General features: G+C 44.6%; 2 protein-coding genes across 4 annotated transcripts in view; one reads left to right on the top strand and one right to left on the bottom strand.

The window, feature by feature from the left end:
- Positions 1–243: 243 nt before the first annotated feature.
- Positions 244–11,289, top strand: DDX20 (DEAD-box helicase 20). Of its 2 annotated transcripts, none has more exons than XM_065649455.1 (12): positions 244–421; positions 499–593; positions 1,509–1,677; positions 1,964–2,078; positions 2,160–2,302; positions 2,695–2,833; positions 3,226–3,284; positions 3,908–3,990; positions 4,664–4,769; positions 4,856–4,957; positions 5,658–7,025; positions 11,212–11,289. In XM_065649455.1, exons 1-11 carry the CDS (start codon positions 244–246, stop codon positions 6,752–6,754), a joined length of 2,286 nt encoding a protein of 761 aa, XP_065505527.1. In that variant the 3' UTR covers positions 6,755–7,025; positions 11,212–11,289. The 2 variants fall into 2 exon arrangements, with proteins under 2 accessions (XP_065505527.1, XP_065505526.1); XM_065649454.1 differs by having other exon boundaries at positions 5,658–7,034; positions 11,212–11,285.
- A 3,522-nt stretch (positions 11,290–14,811) lies between these two features.
- Positions 14,812–18,615, bottom strand: part of KCND3 (potassium voltage-gated channel subfamily D member 3) — a 107,480-nt gene continuing 103,676 nt past the window's right edge. The window contains exons 5-7 of one of the 2 annotated variants that reach the window (XM_065649522.1): positions 18,329–18,385; positions 17,140–17,387; positions 14,812–15,016 (exon numbers count right to left, since the gene is read on the bottom strand). In XM_065649522.1, coding sequence (XP_065505594.1) covers positions 14,812–15,016; positions 17,140–17,387; positions 18,329–18,385 — 510 coding nt within the window. The remainder of the gene's footprint in view (positions 15,017–17,139; positions 17,388–18,328; positions 18,386–18,615) is intronic. The other variant, XM_065649523.1, reaches the window with a different exon arrangement.

Here is an 18,615-nt window from a genome sequence, read left to right on the forward strand (position 1 = left end):
GGAAATAATTGCTAATGTTGGGAGAAAAATACAAAAATTCCCCAAGAAAACAGCAACCCACCAACAAGCCGGCCGTGCGCCCCCGCCCCGCGCCGCCAGGGGGCGCCGCGAGCCCCGCCCCAGCCAATCAGCGCCCTCTGGCGACGCCGCGCGCTGAGCAGGGGGTCCACCCCGTGCGCGTGCGCGGCGCGGGAGGAAAGCGCCTCTCGTGAGGCGCCGCGTCACGTCACTTCCCGTCCCAAGATGGCGGCACCGAGCGAGGGCCGGTTCCGTACACGGGACGTGTTGGTGCCCGGCGGCCCGTCCGACTTCGGGTCGTTGCTGCTGTCGGCGCCGGTGCTGGCGGGGTTGGAGGCGGCCGGGTTCCACAGGCCGTCGCCGGTGCAGCTGAAGGCGATCCCGCTGGGGCGCTGCGGGCTGGGTGAGCGGGCGGGCCGGGTGAGGGGCTGGGGACAGCCCGGGGGGGACCCCGGTGACCTCTGTGGCGGCTCTTTGCAGATCTCATCGTGCAGGCCAAGTCCGGCACTGGCAAAACCTGCGTGTTCTCCACCATCGCCCTGGACGCGGTGTTGCTGGAGAGCCCGGCCACGCAGGTGAGACCCGGCCCGGCCCGCCCGGTGCTTTGTGAGAGGGAATAGCTCTTTTCCTCGGGAAAACGCTGTTGTCTCCTGTGAGAGGGGTCTGGATTGTTGGGCTGAGGCCAGTGCCGGGTCCTGTGTTTGGGTCACAACAACCCCACGAACGCTCCAGGCTCGGGGAAAAATGGCTAGAAGGCTGCCTGGAGGAAAAGGACCTGGGGGTGTTGATTGACAACGACTGAATATGAGACAGCGTGTGCCCAGGTGGCCAAAAAGGCCACCAGCATCCTGGCTTGTATCAAGAATAGTGTGGCCAGTAGAACAAGGGCAGTGAATGTCCGCTTGTGCTGGGCACTGGGGAGGCCAAACCTTGAATCGTGGGGTCAATTTGGAAAGACCTTGAGGATCTTGAGGCAGAGGGTTCAGAGAAGGGAACGGAGCTGGGGAAGGGGCTGGAGCACAAGTGTGATGGAGCGGCTGAGAGAGCTGGGGGTTCAGCTGGAGAACAGGAGCTGAGGGGAGACCTTCTGATCTCTGACCTGCCTGAAAGGAGCTGGGAGCCAGGGGGGGTCGGGCTCTGCTCCCCAGGAACAAGCGCCAGGAGCAGAGGAAACGGCCTCAAGTTGCGCCAGGGGAGGTTGAGGTTGGATCTGGGGAACAATTTCTTCCCCCAAGGGCTGTGGGGCATTGGAACAGGCTGCCCAGGGCAGTGCTGGAGTCACCATCCCTGGAGGGGCTGAACAGATGCAGAGATGAGGTTCTCAGGGACATGGGCTAGTGCCAGGGGTGGGTTAATGTTTGAACTCGATGATCTTCAGGGTCTCTTGCAACCAAAATGATTCTGTGACTCGTAATCCCCACACCTCAATGCTGGGCTTTAATCTCTGGACCCATTTTGCAGCTTTCAAATTTAACCCTTGGCCCTTACAGATACTGATCTTGGCTCCTACGCGTGAGATTGCTGTGCAGATTCATGCTGTGATCACAGCTATTGGAATCAAAATGGAAGGCTTGGAATGCCACGTCTTCATTGGCGGGACTCCTCTGAACCAGGACAAAATCAGACTAAAGAAGTGCCACATAGCAGTTGGCTCCCCAGGTATGGATGAGCTTCATCGTGCTTCAGATACCTTGTGATACTGCCCAAGGCAATAATTGGTGCTTTTGAAACCTGGGTTGTTTTTTTCTTATTTTAGTAGTAGGGGATAGTCACAAATTCCAGTGCCAGAGACTTTCAGACCAAGTATTTTTAGTGAGAGATTATTCCAAATATGGCCTTTTTTAAAGGCTATTAAAATTAAATTTTTAAAAATGTACAAAATTCATCATTAGAACCTTTCAGTTAGTGTTTTTGAAGTTCTTTTTATGTTTTCCTTCGTATGCAGGTCGAATAAAACAGCTCATAGAGCTGGACTACTTGAACACAGCCAGTATCCGGCTTTTCATTCTGGATGAAGCAGACAAGCTGTTAGAAGAAGGCAGCTTTCAGGAACAAATCAAGTAAGAAAAACGTTTATCTCATGTATTTATCAGTAGATTGGATACATATTTGTTCCTCATTCCCATTTCTTTGTCTCTCAGTTGGATTTACTCTTCACTACCAGCCAATAAGCAGATGCTCGCTGTTTCAGCCACTTACCCGGAATCATTAGCGAACGCTTTGACCAGGTACATGAGAGACCCAACATTTGTGAGGTTGAACCCTACTGATCCAAGTCTCATTGGTGAGTAGAAGTTCATTTATAGTGATATTGTTGTCGATAGATTGAGAAGAGTGCACTAAAACCAGAACGTGACCTGTAGATTTTGTGCTTCTCCCTAATTTCCCTCCACAGGTCAGTTGGTTAGTTTAGGAAGTATTTATTCCCAGTGTTGACCTATTTCAAACATCAGTGATGAATGTAACTTTCTGGGGTTTTTTTCTGTCTGTTCAAAAAATATTTCAGCCTTTTAAGAAAAACCTGTCCTGTAGGTTCTTATTTGGCACATGTTTGTGCTTGGTTAAATTTAAAGTCTCTTTTTTTAGCTATGGTCACACACATTGATAGCAGCATAGTGTGGTGTGTGTTTTTATGGAAATCCTTAAACCTGATAGTTTTTTTGGTTTCATACTCAGGGCTGAAGCAGTATTACAAAATCGTGAATTCCCATCCGCTTCCGCATAAAACATTTGAGGAAAAAACCCAGCACCTACAGGACTTGTTCAGCAAGATTCCATTTAATCAAGCCTTAGTCTTCTCAAATTTGCATAGCAGGTAATAAACTTGAAATAAAATCTGCAAAAAGCTTGTTTGAAAGCTGAGGTTCTGATGTCCAGTCACGGATAAAGTTACATGGATCTTGTGTAAGGTCTGGAAGCAGAATGCAAACTTCAGATCTGAAATACAGCCGGAGGAACGCAGCATGAAATACTGAAAATAAAAGAATGTTTTAGCACAACGGTACCTCATAGGCTGTTCAGAGAACAGCGAGACCTGATCCCCTGGTGTCCTTTTCCATCTGTGAGGTGACTGTTTTAGACACGAAGATGAAAGGGACTGTTCTGGAATGTTGGCCTTGGCTGTAAGGAAAAGCTTGTCGATAAGAAATGTGCAGGGGTTGGTGGGTCTGTGATTTTGTTGACAATTTTCATTGTGTGTGTTCTCAGGGCTCAACATCTGGCTGAAATCCTGACGTCGAGAGGTTTTCCTGCCGAGTGCATTTCAGGTCAGTCCCTTCAAAACTTTGAGGCTGTGGAAGTTGCGTGGTTATTCAGCTAAAGAACAGCGCTTGGATCTTCCTAGGTCTTCAGCACTTAAATATTACTTAATTATTATATTGATTAACCTTCCTGTTTCCAAATCTGTTTGAGAGTCATTTTTCTGCATGTCCAGCTGGGTGCATTGGCTTTTTTGTAAAGAGAGAGTTTTACTTATATTTGCAGGTGTTGCTTGGGAATGCAGAGGTTGAAAATAAATCTTTTATTTCAAGCTTCTCTATAAAAAGTTGATAGCTGGCACCTAATCGTTATTAGAAACCTTGCATTTTTATTTCAACAGTGTTTTCCATGGCTTACATGTTTTAAATAAAATTAGTTTAAAGTCAGTGTTGTTCAAGAGGGTTAAATATCCACATAATTGATTTCTCTTTAAAAACAAGCAAAAGGGTTATTTTTTTAATGAATTTCCTTATTTTCAGGGTTTTTTTCGTTCCTTGTTTACTCATTTGAAACTATGAGGAAGTTTCTCTCAACCTCATTTCTGATCTCATTTACAGTTTTACGTATCGATGTTTTTAGAATCAGGCGCATAAAACTGAAGAATATCTGTTCGTAATTTCTGTATTTTTAGGCAGCATGAATCAGAATCAGCGTCTTGATGCTATGGCTAAATTAAAGCAATTCCACTGCAGAGTTTTGATTTCCACAGACTTGGTGAGTGTTTTATAGCATGCGTGAGTATTGTCCATAAAGTTACTTCAGAGAATTAGATTTGACTTGGAGTTGAGTGGAACATGATTGGACTGATAAAGCGTGAGACTTGAGCACCATGTGACTTATTTTCAGTGTGAAAATTAGAAATTGTCCTTTATTCTTCATCTGGTTCAAAAAACCCAAATCTGTTGCTTTGCAGAAGCTTATGGATATTTCAGAACAGTAGAGTTGTTTGCTTTGGGTAGGAGCTACGGGAAGAAATAGTTTGTTTCTCTAGTACAGTGTGCTTGCAATAGGAACATCCCAAACAACTTTAAGTAGATTCGAAGTGCTCTGGTTGATGTATTTCTCTCTGCAGTTGATTGTTTGAGGTCCCATCGTGAAAAGATTACTGCTGTCAGGTTGAATTCTTTGGTGCTGGGAGAAAAACGTGCTCGCTTGTATTTGATGCATAGAAGGCGTAAGAAAAAATGATCCCTAATTTTCTTGGTGCCAATGCAATATTTTACATGCAATACTGTGAACTGGCTGGAAAATCGTAGGTGCTCTGTGGTGTATTGTAACAGCTAAAAGTTACTACATGAGCAGTTACTCCGAAAATGTGCTGTTTTTATTTCAAAATCTGTTCAACGTATTCCATTGCCTGTCTCCTTCTCTCGTCACTTTTCTCAAGACATCTCGTGGAATTGACGCTGAAAAAGTGAATCTGGTTATCAACCTGGACGTCCCTGTGGACTGGGAGACATACATGCACCGCATCGGCAGAGCTGGACGCTTCGGTAAAGACAGACCCGTGGATTTCTTGAGCTTGCTCTCCCTTCGCTGACTCCGCTTCGGTAATCACGCTTTCTCTTGTGTACCGCAGGAACTTTAGGCTTAGCCGTGACGTACTGCTGCCGCGGAGAGGAAGAAAACATGATGATGAAAATTGCTCAGAAGTGTAACCTTCAGCTTCTTCCTCTACCAGGTATACTCTGTCCTATGAATGCAACTGTGGTTTTTTTTGTTGTTTTCTGTTTTATTCAAAGCTTCAGACAAGTCTGCAGGGAGCTGACATGTATCTTCTCTGCTGAATTTGCATTAATTTTGGTACAAGTTTTTCACGCTCTGTGTTAATGGCTACTTGTGTAACTGCTGCAGTCGTGTGAAGCCACAGAGAGTGAACTTGGTGCGTGCCTGTGGGTAAGGAGAGAAATTAATTCAGCATCCAGCTGTTGCTTAAGCAACTACATAACTATTTGGCTTTCCAGAAATCTGGTATTAGGCCTTTCTCAGGTTGTAAGGTACAGTAGGAGAAGGAAAGAATAACTGAAACAGCAGAACATTTGGTACCCTTGCTCTGCCAGAAGCTGTTCTGATAGAAATGTAGCATTTGCCTTCTTACATAAGTTCTATTTTTTTATAAACTGGTTAAGCAGAATATGAGAAATAGGTGACAAGTAATGCAGTGCTACGTCTTCATCAACTTTTTGATCCCTTCCGTGAAGAAAATAAATGTTCTGGCTGTTTGAGCTCTTTCAAGAGTTGAAGGGGTCAGTTTGTAGCCCTAACTTAACATGTCGTAACATCTTATCTGTGATTTTGCAGAGCTTTACTTTGGTACTCGTTTGAGTTCTAGAGGGAAGGATGCACTTAACCAAGCGCCTGCTTGTTTCCCTTCTGTGCAGAGCCTGTACCCCCTGGAATGATGGATCAGTTTGAAGATGGGGAGGTAGAAATCAAACCTGTTATGCATACTTCAGTGAATTCTGACACTGTGCGTTTGAGACCAGAGGAACCAGGACTGCAGCCTCTCCAAAACAGTTTTCCAGAGGTACCTGAGCCTCATTCTAATCTTCCAGCTGATAATTCTTCTGTAGAAAGGCCAAAAAAAGCTCTGAAGCAAAAGCAGATAAAGAAGTGCACAGATTCTGCGAATAGAGCAAAAGGTCACAGAAACCTCCAAACTTCCAGTTGCCACACAGAACAGAGGAGTCAAGTCAAAACTGTCTCTAGAATGGATGGACAACATAACACTCGGTCTCCAGAAGAGGAGGACTTGAAAAAAAATCTTCCCAGAATTCCATGCTTGTCTTCTTTCAAAAACCACCAGAACAATCCCTGGAGCTTCTCGGGCTTTGTTGAAGACTATGAGTATTTCATTAAAGAAGGGTCAGAGAGAGAGGTTGAAATTTTAAGAAGCTATTCAGGCCCAGGAGAACAGCGTGAGCTCCCCAAAAATGGTGGTGTGGAGTGGAAGGAGCTGGAACATAATACAGAGATGGTCACAAATGGTGGTGTGTCCAGTGACAACGATGGGTCATACAGTTCCCGGGCTTCCTCCAAGAGCAGGGAGGATAACTCGTGCTTTGAAATGTTTTCAGATGCACAGGAGAAGAATGCTGTTCCCACAGCGCGTCAGGGTCACGCAGGCTTCTGTTCGACACCAGAGGAGCCTCAGGAGCCGTCACGAGTCCCAAAGCAAAATCAAGCGAAAAAGAAAGTTCTGAAACAAAACGCTAAACAAAAGAAAAGCCGGTGCCGTCAGTCCCCTAGTCCTTCCACGAGAAAACCAGAAGATGACTGTTCCTGCAGCTCATGGGATGATGGTGTTCCAGATGGGGCTTGGAGTTACAAAAACTACTGGAAATCATATTATCAAGCGTGGCAAAACTACTACGCTGCGGTGTCTCACTACAGGAGAAGTTACAGACAGTTTAACTGGGTGAACGCCTATCACGTCAACTCGGTCTATCTTCAGGAGTTGCTGAAAAGCGGGGATTGATGTGATCACCCTGCTCTTAGGGACAGGCAGGCTGGGACATGATCTGCGAAAACAGAACTGCTGGTTTACAAGCGCATTGCCAAAAAACATAAACAGACTTTAAGATTGAAGAAAAATGTTGTCTTTTTCATAAGGAGCTGTGTCTGGGTAAATGGTTCCAGTGCTGGTGTTACAAGGTGTTAATAAAAGGAAATGAAAGACAGCTGGATGTTCGGTTGCAGTCTTTACAACCCAGAGCAAAGAAAGGAAGATAAAAGGCAGCCACTTACAAGTAAGAAATGTTAGTAAGGAGAAAATACAAACCAAGCCGAGTTTTGTTTGCTTTACTTGTCTTTTCTGTGACTCTTGAGTGCAGATGAATTTACCCTAAGACCACGTAGTCTGTTTATAGTTGGAGATTGTCCCATTTTCTGTAGTTCTCTTATTAAACACCAGGCACTGATTATATACCAGTTAAGTGGTGGAGGGAAGCCTGCATCTCAATGCCTGTATCACTAATTTAAATCCAGTTAATTAACATGGTATAAATAACACTTCTACAGCTAGGTGTACGGCAAGCTGTGCAGTAGAGGATGGTTTAATTATGTAGAAAATGTGCAGCAATCATAATTGGTCTGTCCCTCTGGGTGCAGCAATATCAGACTTGCCACACATAGGTGAAAGCTTTAATTAGAAATGAAATCACCTGTTAGTACTAAAACTAATTGATTTTTCCTGTTTGGGTTGCACTGCTCTGTGTGTAGCTGTCCTGAAGCAGGAAAATATGAGAGTGGCTTAGGGTATCGACTCTAGATTGACTCCGTGCTAATTTTGTAACTTCATCCTCCAGCTTTCCTATGTTTGGGATCTTAGAGACAGATTTCTTCAGCTGGTTTCTTTGATTTCTCGAAGTTTGCCAGACCAGATACAGTTTGTGTGTGGGGATGTGCGTGTTTGTGTGGGTGGTTTTGTTTTTTCGAGCAGAGTAAAAGCATTGCTTCCTAACTGCTATGAACTGTCCTTCCAAGGAGAGCTGCTTTAACTTGGTGAAATGGATTCATTGCTCACCTTCAACTTCCAAACTAATTTTGAGAAATACGGTATGTTTTCACTCTGCTTACATGAATCCCTTGCTGCCCGAGCATTCCTAATATTCTTGCAGAATTCCCTGTGCAAATCCTAGAACCACTTACAGCTTTTTTGTGCAGTGGTGGCTCTAAACTTTATACCGTGCAATTCAGACTCTCTTCACCGTGCAGGAGAATTGTGAGATGGATTTAGCTCATGAGCGGCACAGAAATTTCGCCTGATGCTGTCCCGCCTTGGGAGGTTTGTAGTTTCCTGCAGCTGGGCCAGTGGTGGCCTCTAGTGTGTGTTGAACTTTACTGCAGGCGACAAGAGCTCTGAGCTGTTCTGCTCTTAACTCGGGAGGTGTTAGAGGTCCCCTAACGAGTCATTTCAATTTCTGCTTACAGATTTTTGAAAATTTTAAATAACGTTTTGAAGTGACACTTGGTGATTAAGGTGAGACCAGCTCTACTTGTTTAGCGGTTGAAACAAGTTGACCCTGGCTGCAATACAGAAGACAAGACTTGGACCTAAAGGCAATTGCCAAGATGAGATTGTCATTTAAAAGAAAGGCATTAAGATATGCTCTTTAAGAAATACCTTGTCAGGAGAAGTATTTTTCTTCCTGTACTTTTTTTTTTTTTTACTCCCTTTGTGTCACAACAAATTGCCCCGGGGAGGGGCCTCTCCTAGATTTTATCTGCATAGTTTGGAAAGGCCAAGATGATGTGATACTGTTTCCAAGATGAATTTTGTTGGAAAGGAGGATACTGTAAGAGATGCGCTTGGGTATCTGCATTATTGTTCTGTAACATCTTGGTCACCTTTCTGTTTTCATTAACGGTCACGTAAGTGAGAGTTATTAGTATTTAAATGCAACTCGAGTGGCTAGGCCACCACCTGAAGTTCTCCAAAAGAACCTCCCAGAATATTTTTAGAAGAAATCTACAGCATCGTCTTGGTATTTGTGGCACATACTCTGTTTAATCCAGATTGGATACATCAGGTACAGCAGTGGCACAAGACTCAATACTGTAAATGATATACAAGTTTCAACATATGCACTACAATTCCAAAAGAAGACAACAGGAAACTTGGTTCTTCTAGAAAGTTGTTCTCAAATGAAGCTACCTGCAGTTGTATACAGTACATTTTGTATCTGTCCTCTGATGTTCTTAAGCAAAGCCCATTCATAGTACGAAAATAGAAAATAATAAAGTTGAGAGCTTCTCATAACATAAAACTCCTAAAGAAAACACAATTGCATTGGAATGCCTTACTGATTTATCAAAAATAGACCGTCACACGCCTTTTGTAAGATACTTCGTTGGTCCGAGGAGCCTGCGGGAGCTCCCGGTCGTAGTTGCAACAGAACGGAGAATATTCGAGATGGTCGTTGCTTCTCACCCACCAGCCGTGCGACTCCTGTGACTAGCGCTAGTTTAAACCGAAACGAAAAGAAACACGTGCACACATACACACACAAAGTAACAGACTATTGACCGAGAACAAAACTCAGGAAAGAATTTCCACAAGCTCTTGGTCACCTGGTCTTTCGACTGATCCACCTGAAGTTTTTCTGGCATGGGTTTTTGCGTTCGGAACGTAAGTAGTGGTACTTTTCTGGGACGCTTTCTCAAGGAAAAGCGTTTCGTTAAGTGTTCATGAATTGAGCTTCGCTTATTGAAAGAAGGAGGTATTAAACTCTGTACAGCTTGTGTAATTGGCAAAGAGAGGCGAAATGCCTTCTCCGAGGTCACTTAGTCATTGATCGAGACGATCGGGAAGAGCGCGGGGGCTCGTGCCGCTGCCTCTCCTGCCTGTCCTCGCCTTCTGCTCGCTTTGGAAGTTTTAGAAAGAGAAAACCGCTATGAAGAGCGTTTCTGGCATCATCAAATGTGAAGCCTAGAAACTGGAGCTCTGGAGTCGTTTGATGCAGTACAGTTGCTTAGTGTTGGAGGAAAAATAAGTGGTTTTGCTTAAAAATCAATTATATTTGTTTGGTGAATTATGTGGGAAAGGTCTATTATCCACCTGACTTTAAAAGCAGAATAAAGTCTTCAGTTCAAAGCTGCTGATGTTCGCAAGCCGTCCATGAATGCTGACTTGGTAACTCTGCCATAGTCCGACATAGAAAACGTCTTAGAGGATCCAAGGGAAATTTGCAACCCATAAATTACACGTGATTTTTAATACACTGAATTTGCTGTATAATATGCGTAAGATACAGCATGTTTACAACCTCTTCACTTCAAAAAGCAAAATATTTGAGGAGACATTGCTTTCTTTAGCTGGTAGTAATCCGATTTTCCTGCGCACCCCTTAAGCTGTCTAAACTAGGATGATAAATGCTAGTTTGCAGTACTTGTATATTATCAACTGTTTTGGGTTAAGCAAGCAGCATTGATTTAAATTTAGTGTTTCTGGCAACTGCAGCGAAGGATGTATTTTGAATTACCCATTAACTTTATTTCACACCAAAGCCATGTGTGTTGTTTAGTTTACCTTTTCCCCAGTTCACTTTTCACAATGATAATTATTTGACAGGCAAAAGTAGTCTCGGGGATAAGAATTTGCCATAGAAAGTTTTATATTCCTCTTGTGCTTGTAGGCAGCTCATGTGCAACATGGAAAGTAATTTAACATGGTGTGAGGGAATATAATGCAGCAAGAGAGGGAAAATAAAATAAGGAAAGAATTATGGCTGAACAGCAGGGGAAAAATCCTTGACATTGAGATCTAATAGTCTGGAATAAGCTCCCCAGGGAAGCAGTGGGAGCCCTTCCCTTGGAGAATCGAAAATCTAACCCAGAGAAAACAATGCAGGATATTGCAGGGAAGGATCTCGTGCTAGCGGAGGGCGGGTTACATTTTGTAATTCTTTAAATTTTATGTGCCAAGATGTGCTAGCAGTAGCCTGTTCTTTATGGACATCCCTAAGATTTTTTAAGGAAAAAGAAAAGAGGTGGTTTTTAGAAAGAGTAGATGGAAGTTGAAGCCTAGATGTGAAAGATATTTCTCATCATTCTTTGCCAATTGGGTGTGATTCCTTCTATTAGCAGCCCAATGCCAGGTGAGAAGAGAGTCAGTCTATTAATGGAATATGCTGAAAACCTGTGAAAATTTTTTTTCCCTCAGAAGAGGCTTTGGAAACGAAACAAAATGCTTGGAAAAAGGTGTTGCTCCTTTGATATTTTTAATATTGCTTTATGAAAGACTGAAAAAATAATCCCATTCCACTTGTGTTTTGTACAATGAATCTTTTTTTTCAACGAACGTTTCTAAAGCTAGAAGAAGTCCTACGGAGTTAGGGGGAGGGGGAAGGCTTTGGAAATGAACTGCCAACACACTCCTGACGTTTTGTTGGACGGTCTTGCTAATCAGGCTGTTTTGTACCACCTGCCTTTCAGAAAGGTGTGGCCACTGGAACCTGCTGCTGTTTCTGGACGCTTCTTCTCCCAGAGGTCGCCCCTGCCTGAAGAAACCCCTTCCACGTGCCTCGGGAATGCCCAGGATCGCAGGGGTACGTGCTGGTTTTTGTCTCCGCGTCTGTGTGTGTGTGTGTGGCCCTGGGGAGAGGTTTGCTGGTCAGACTGGAGAGAACGCTCCAAATCCTTCTGTTCGAGTTCTGGCCTACGAATCTTCAGGGTTGACTTTTGGCCTTATCTCATGAATGGTTTGGAAGTTGCTAGATAAAGATTAGCGAGAGCAGTTTAGTGAAGCTAATCGCCTCCCTTTATTGTAGCAAGAAGTGGCTGCGGTGCAGCGGCCCCGCTGTCCTGCGCCATCGCTTTCCCTTCCTCCCTGCGTTCTGTTTGAAGGGCGCGATGTTCTGATTCTCGCCTGTGCTGTTCCGATGGACGTGCAGCGCTCTCGTAGTGAGGCCGTAGCTGTGCTGGGCGATCCAGGGAGGTTTTGTACAAGCACGTTGTCAGGTGCTTTCAGAAGCATTACTCAGTCTGCTTCAAACCAGTGTGTAAAGGGAGCTAATACCGCCTTTAAAAATATTTTTAGCCCTGTTCCTCTAGGCTCAGACTTCGTTAATTTTGTCTGGCTTTATCCTCTGAAAGTCTGCACTGAGGTACTGACTGCGTGGGGCAGCACCTGCTAAGCTCGTGGTGGAAGAGGCAGGTCGTGTACTTTCAAGCAAGGGTAACAATGATTCCTCTTCTGTGGAAGAGAACAGAGGCCATGGCTGCCTTGATAATCTGAATGCAGCCAGCCAGAAACTCCAAGCACTGGCTTTCCTCCTTACTTTCTTTTTTTCCTCTTAAAAATGTTCTTTTTTTTTTTTTCCCCCTCCAAAAAGCGTTTCGATTGATAGCAATTAAATGCACCAATAGTGCTTTAGACAAGGGCTGCCATGATTGCTGTTTGCAGATAAAGAGATGAGTGAGAGCTGAAGTGGCTTGTTCACCACTCCCCAGTAAATCAGGAATGAGAAAGGCAGCACCGAGAACCCATGGGAAGTCCCTCGCTCTTAGTAGTCGTTTACTCCTGGAAGGGACACTGTACCCTGTCCGCACCGCAGCATTTAACCCTCGTTCTGTGCCAGCGTAAATGAGGTTGCAAGGTGTAAGTGGTGGAGAGCAAGGCCTCTGATCTACAGGGGTGAGGGTGTTCCAATGGGGAGAGGATGGTGACAAATAATGACATTAAAGCAAAGGGAAATGAAATTAAAACATCAAGAAAAACTCAATAATGGTAAGATTAACTGCAGTATAACCTCCTACAGGAAGCAGCAAAGGCAGAGCATTTTAATCATTTAAAACAGGACTAAACATAGTTTTGGGTAACATATTACAGCACTGGAATAAAAGGCTATAAGCTGGTGCAGCTGCTGAAGGTTTAGCTGTAGCCTGAATATTCCTAGAATGGTGTTGGTTTCTGAGGAGGGTGTTAATGCATCAGCTGAGTCCAGTCTAAGCCTAACAGGTTAGGAATGCTAACAAAGCTAGCTCATATGTTTAAGTCAGCATGTAGGTCTATTTATCTATCTATACATGTATGTGTCTGTATTTATTTATATGTGTATGCATGTATATGTGTATATAAATATTACATCAGGATAGATTCTGACAGATGTTAAAAAAAGAAAAAGTCATCCCTTTGCTGAATCAGCCTCAAACATGTTTTGAGGAGTTCTTTTAACTCTGATGTTGGTAAGAATCACTGTTCAGAAACAGGACACTTGAAATGTTTCCTTATTATCTGCAGGCTGCTGGGGGCTGGGTGTGTACGGGGCCTCGAGGCGTCTGTACGTGCTCACAATCATTAGCCAAACAGTGTTATGACAAGTGAGAAGGTGGGTGACATTGCTCCTCACTCTGCCCTTCATGGGTCACACCTGTGGTGAAAAAGGGACGTGAGAAAGGCAGAATGGAAGAAAAAAGTTACTCTTCTTAGCAGGGGGAAAATCAGTTAGGTTTCAGGACCATGTATTGCCTTACAAGAAATCATTCCTAGAAAGATCTCAGAAAGAGGCGCTAGGACTGACCACAGCTTAGTCTTGGCAGTACCACAGTGTTACTTCAGTTTTTGGTTGACTAGAAAAGTGTGACTGTTCCCAAACTGAGTGTAGACCTGCAAAAAGAAAACGCTATCGGGAACACACTCAGTCAAATGTTTTCCCAACTCCAGTACTGCTCCCCCTTCTCATGCAGCTGCGTCCTGGGCCTGGAGAACTAAAATTGCGAACCTGGTCTATCCCCCGAATCAGTGCAACCCAGAAGCCTTTGATGAGACATCTGGAGCTCTAAGACTGTGAAAAAGCCAAATACCTCTCTGTCCATGCAAGATATTTGGCTGTGGGGTTAATTATTATCAAGTATAGATCCAGACAAGATTTGGCTACTATTTACAATGGGTTGTATGTCCAGTACTAGCAAAGAAATTTAAATATAGAAAACCAAAATTAAAAAGCATGGGCATACATTACACGAAACTTCTGTTAGACTCATGAACGCTTGATGCAGTTGAGTTCAGTGCTTTCTCATTCTTTGCCATTTGTGTGTACAGTATTAAAAAAAAGAATCCTACCTTTTTTTTTTTCTTTTTAAAAATACAGAACTGATAGTCTAGTCACACTCTTACATGTAAGTGATAACAAAAATAGAAAGCAGATACCCATGTGGGACTAAAACTCTACTAAAGCCTGTCTTTTTTTTGTCTTTTTTTTTTTCCACAAATATGTTTTCACGACAATAATTAGCAGACAAACACGCTGTTTGCAATTGCACTGTATTGACTTAAAAGGCGGATACAAAATTGTCTAAATAAAGAATGCCATCCAGGGTGGAATCGGGGTGTGTGTGCGCGCGTGTGTGCACAGGGATGTGCTGACACACGCGTGTGTTTTCCTACTGTGCACCCAATCGTGGACACATGCTCTGCTCTTTGTAACTCGGTGCTGCTCGGATGAGGTTCTGCTGCACACTCGCACGCACACACACAGAGGAATGGAAATAGGTTTCTGTGACAGGTGGCTTCTTTGTCTAAATCTTTTCCTATAAAAGAAAAAAACAAAACAAAACGTGACATTTTGTTGGTTTAAAGGTTCTGCTCCATGAAGAAAAAAAATTCACAAAATCCATTGTTTTTCACCTTTTCAGTCATTTCCTCATGAATAAATATTATCCATTAAAAACCTTTAAAAAGGTGCTGCGATACACAGTGTTATATTTCCGTTTTCTTTATTGACTCTCTTGTTGCCATGATGATTCTTTCCCTCCAGCCTCCACGGGTGAATTTGCCCTGTACCATGGCACAACGCGCTCTCCGCGCGGGTTTTTCCTTTCGCCAGCCTCTTCCTCCCTCTTCTCATCCTTCCTCAGCCCACGGCGTGAACGCCCGTCTGAAGAAAGCCGCCTCGTCCGCTCTCCGGTGCTAATTCGGTGACAAAAAAATGTCAGGTTGGTCCATCCAGGCACAATTTGCAGCGAGAAAGGAACGTGGAGGTGTGGAGGGAGAGGGGCACTGGTCTTCCAACCTCCTTCTGCGTGTGAGACGTCTTACAAGGCAGAGACCTTGACGATGTTGCTCGTGGTGGTGGAGGAAATGTTCGTGGAGTGGCCGGGGCTGCCGGGCGGGGGCCGGCTCTCGCCTTCTGGTGTGAGTGCGGGCGGCGTGGGGATGCTGATGATGGCTGTCGTTATCTGGGCAGTTTTGCAGTTCGGTCTCAGCCCATCATCTGATTTCATGTTGAGACTGGAACGACTAGAAAACAAATTTAGTCTTTGGTTTGTGTTTGGTTTTGTTGCTTTTGTTTTGTTTTGTTTTTAAAACAGACAGGAGAAAGTATGGGAATGGTGGTTGTTCTTAATTAGTATCTTATTCCTCTGAGCTAAGGGCACTAGAATATTCACAAGACTCCACTTAAATCATAGAATCACAGAAGGGTTTGGGTTGGAGGGACCTTCCCAGCTCCCCCAGTGCCCCCCCTGCCATGAGCAGGGACATCTGCACCAGCTCAGGTTGCTCAGAGCCCCGTCCAGCCTGGCCTGGGATGTCTCCAGGGATGGTTCAGCCACCACCTCTCTGGCCAACCTGGGCCAGGCTCTCACCAGCCTCATTGCAAAAAATATTCCCCCCAGTTCCTGCAAGGCATCATTTATTTCTATGCAGACTACACTAAGCTTTTTTAATATTTCCCCTGGTTCGGTTTTCACAGGGCCAATCTTTCTATGCTTCCATTTCATTCTTGCATAGTTCTAGTTTAATTAAGACGGCATCTAAATCTACTGTCCCATGGACTGCATCTTTTCAGAGCACAGGTAGTTCTTTCTGAGAAAGAGATGTTGTCTTCCTTGCGTTTCAAATACCTCTTTCAAATTCACTGTCCCTTGATCTTTTCTATTTTATTTCTTCTCTCTGCAGTAGTTCCAAGGATCTGGCAGCTGGGAGCATTCTTATTAGATCTGCATCAATTGCATCCTATAATTAATTACAGAGGGAAAATGATAGGTTGATTTCTGTGCATCTGCACAGCTACAGGAGTCTGCTATTACCAGCCCAACATGTTCATTTGAAACACAAGGCCCGTCCTTTGGAAATGGAAAGCTCCCAGTTGGAAAACTATTGCTGCTGTTATCTTGGAGTGACTCACCAAGAAGATGTTTCTTGATCCCTCAAGCATCCCAAGAACACGGCAGAACCCGTTTCTGCTCCCCGGTACCTCAGTCCCAAGCTGAGACTGGGGCAGTCTTAGAGACTGAGTGGTTCTGCCAGTGGTAACCAGTACACCCAGTTAGTTGCATTCCACATGAAAATCAACTTTAAAGCTTTTTTTTTCCTGTCTCCATTCCTACCCAGTTTGGTAAGCAAGCGGAATAACAAAGCGTTGACATTTAAAATCTCACTGGCATCTGATTTAGCACCCACTGAAACAGGCAGAATAGTTGACAACTCCCTGAATGACTGTTTCAGGTGCTGCTTTAAACTCTTGTTATCATGAAACTGCAATAGCTAGAGACTTGTTTTGTGCTCGTTCATTCATATTTCATTCTCTGAAGTGCCCTTCTGACTTCACCCTGGCATAAAGTAATCGCTTACTGCCTTAAAAGCATTTTTGTTTCAGTTTCTATATCCCTTTGATAGGAGTGGGGAGAAGAAGATCGGTAAGTTAAAAGACAGCATGGTGTATAAGAAGCTTAGTAGGCTGAGAGGGATTTAGAGAGTAATTTAATATTAGCAAGAAAGATACGGTGAAGAAATTATTTCTTTCAACAAGTTATGTATAAAATGCAAATTTGAAAACTTTCTATTGAGAACCACTTCTTCACCTGTGTCACTAATGGGTTTTTGGGTGAGAGCTACTCAGACACCATTGCGAAATTCCTCCTTATTTGTTTCCTGGTGATGGTTGGTGCTTAACAGCTGTGGTTTAGACTTCAGACAATGAACATCAGTGAAGTCCCTGGTGGAGCGTGTCAGTGTGCACAGCTCTCCGGCTGCTGATGCTGACAGATATTGCTTAGCAAGCTGTGTTTGCCTGCTGCCAGTACGGGCTGTCTGGGAGGTGGGCTGTGAACTGCTCCTGTGCCAGCTCGCAGCTGGGAACTGCCGGCTCCTGCCTCTGATGAGCATTTCATAGGTGGTTTTCAGCTGGAATTCATTCTTCTCTGTCCAGTGTGGCCCGAGAAGAGCTGCACTAGGGTCTAACTTTGACCTGGTTCAGCTCAGAGCCACTTTCCTTGGCTTGTCGTTAGCAGGAGGGACACAAAGATGCCCCCAGACCCTTCTCCCTGGCTGGAGAACAGGCCTGCGAGAACATCCCGTTGGATAACGCGCCTCGGGGGTTTGGCATGCAGTAATGAGCAGCAAGAGCCTACTTACTGTACCTTGTGGTGAGGGAGGGCTGCTCGCTGCACTGGATGTGGATGGTGCTGAGCTCCTGCATGCTGCGGAGCCGGGTGGCGGGCACGCTGGAGTTGGGGAGGTGCGTGGTCTTCTTGTTGCGGCGAGAGCAGCAGGAGGTGGTCAGGCCGTGGTGGCTCGACAAGGAGGGGCTCCGAGAAGAAGGGTAGTTCTGCATTGAGCTCTCCATGCAGTTCTGCTCGAACAGCTGCTCGTCGATGAACTCGTGGTTCTGACAGGGGAAAAAAACCAGCGCCGTGACTCTGGTGACACCAACAGCTTTAGCCCAAGAGCGGTTTGTTTCCAACAGCAGCTTCTGCTGTGTCGGTTGGATGTGTCAGCCCCTTGTCTGTGTAAGATACTTTCTGCCTCTGTGCCTGAGAATACTTGCACTAGGCAGATCTTAAAAAGAAATGATTCTGCCCTTCCACTCACTGCAACCAAGAGATTTTGCTCTCCTGCATCAGTAGGGGGATAAGAAGTGGTTGCAGTGACAAAAGCGTGACAGTCTAGCAATGCTGCTTGGGTTATATCCTCTGAGATGGCTAATATATTGTGTTCAGATTTCATTTTTATGTCTGGATTTCAGAAGTGGCTTCAAAAAGCCTGCAATGCCACATGGTCATGAAACCCAAGAGGAGATTTGTGCTCTTCTTTCCTTTGTGCCTGGGGACAGGGTCATATTTTATTTGCATGACCATCTTGGCATGTAACTTATTGGCAGGATGCTGCTTGTATTGATTCAAAGCAGACCCGCGGTTCACGGGGTGCTATTATCTGAGTGGAAATATTAATAAATGTGAGAGTGTATAGGGGAAAGCAATTCAGAAAGCTGAATCTGTAGAGAGTTTTTGTGCAAAGGAACAAGAAATTCTGAAAGAAAGAACCCATATGTGTGCATATGAACACTCAGGTGGTTCTAGGGAACATGTTTTATCCGGTCTCTGTCTGCAGCGGAAAGGATGGGAAACAAAAGCAACCATGGTGAAGGCAGCCATCGCTTTTCAGTGGAACAACTCGCAACTCTCACGGGGAACAAGAGCACGGGGGAGCCAAGAGGAGCCACGTGCACAAACTCCCAAGGACAAGACCAGGAACGAGGACGGAAGCAAACACTCTCCAGACACGTCACAGAGCCCACAGAGAGAACGGATTGAATTAAAAAGGAAATACCTTGATGGTGGAAGTTCGTACAGATAACAGGGGATCATCCACAAGATAGGACAATCCCTACGGGACAACATGCCAACAAAAGATAAAAACACAATTGATTGTCCATTCCGGCATTCAGAAATTTAGTCCCAGCTTTGCGTCTGTTGCCTCAGCATTCCAGCCGGCTCGCAAGTTTGAATGGGCAACCGGACCTTCTCTGCACCAAACCTTGCCTGAATCAGACCCCTTTGTTCCTTCCTTCTCCCACTGAAGCTTTTTAATGTTATGTTCTTGGAAACAGAACAAAA

This window comes from Caloenas nicobarica, chromosome 21 (assembly GCF_036013445.1).
Source record: "Caloenas nicobarica isolate bCalNic1 chromosome 21, bCalNic1.hap1, whole genome shotgun sequence".
Lineage (NCBI taxonomy): Eukaryota > Metazoa > Chordata > Aves > Columbiformes > Columbidae > Caloenas > Caloenas nicobarica.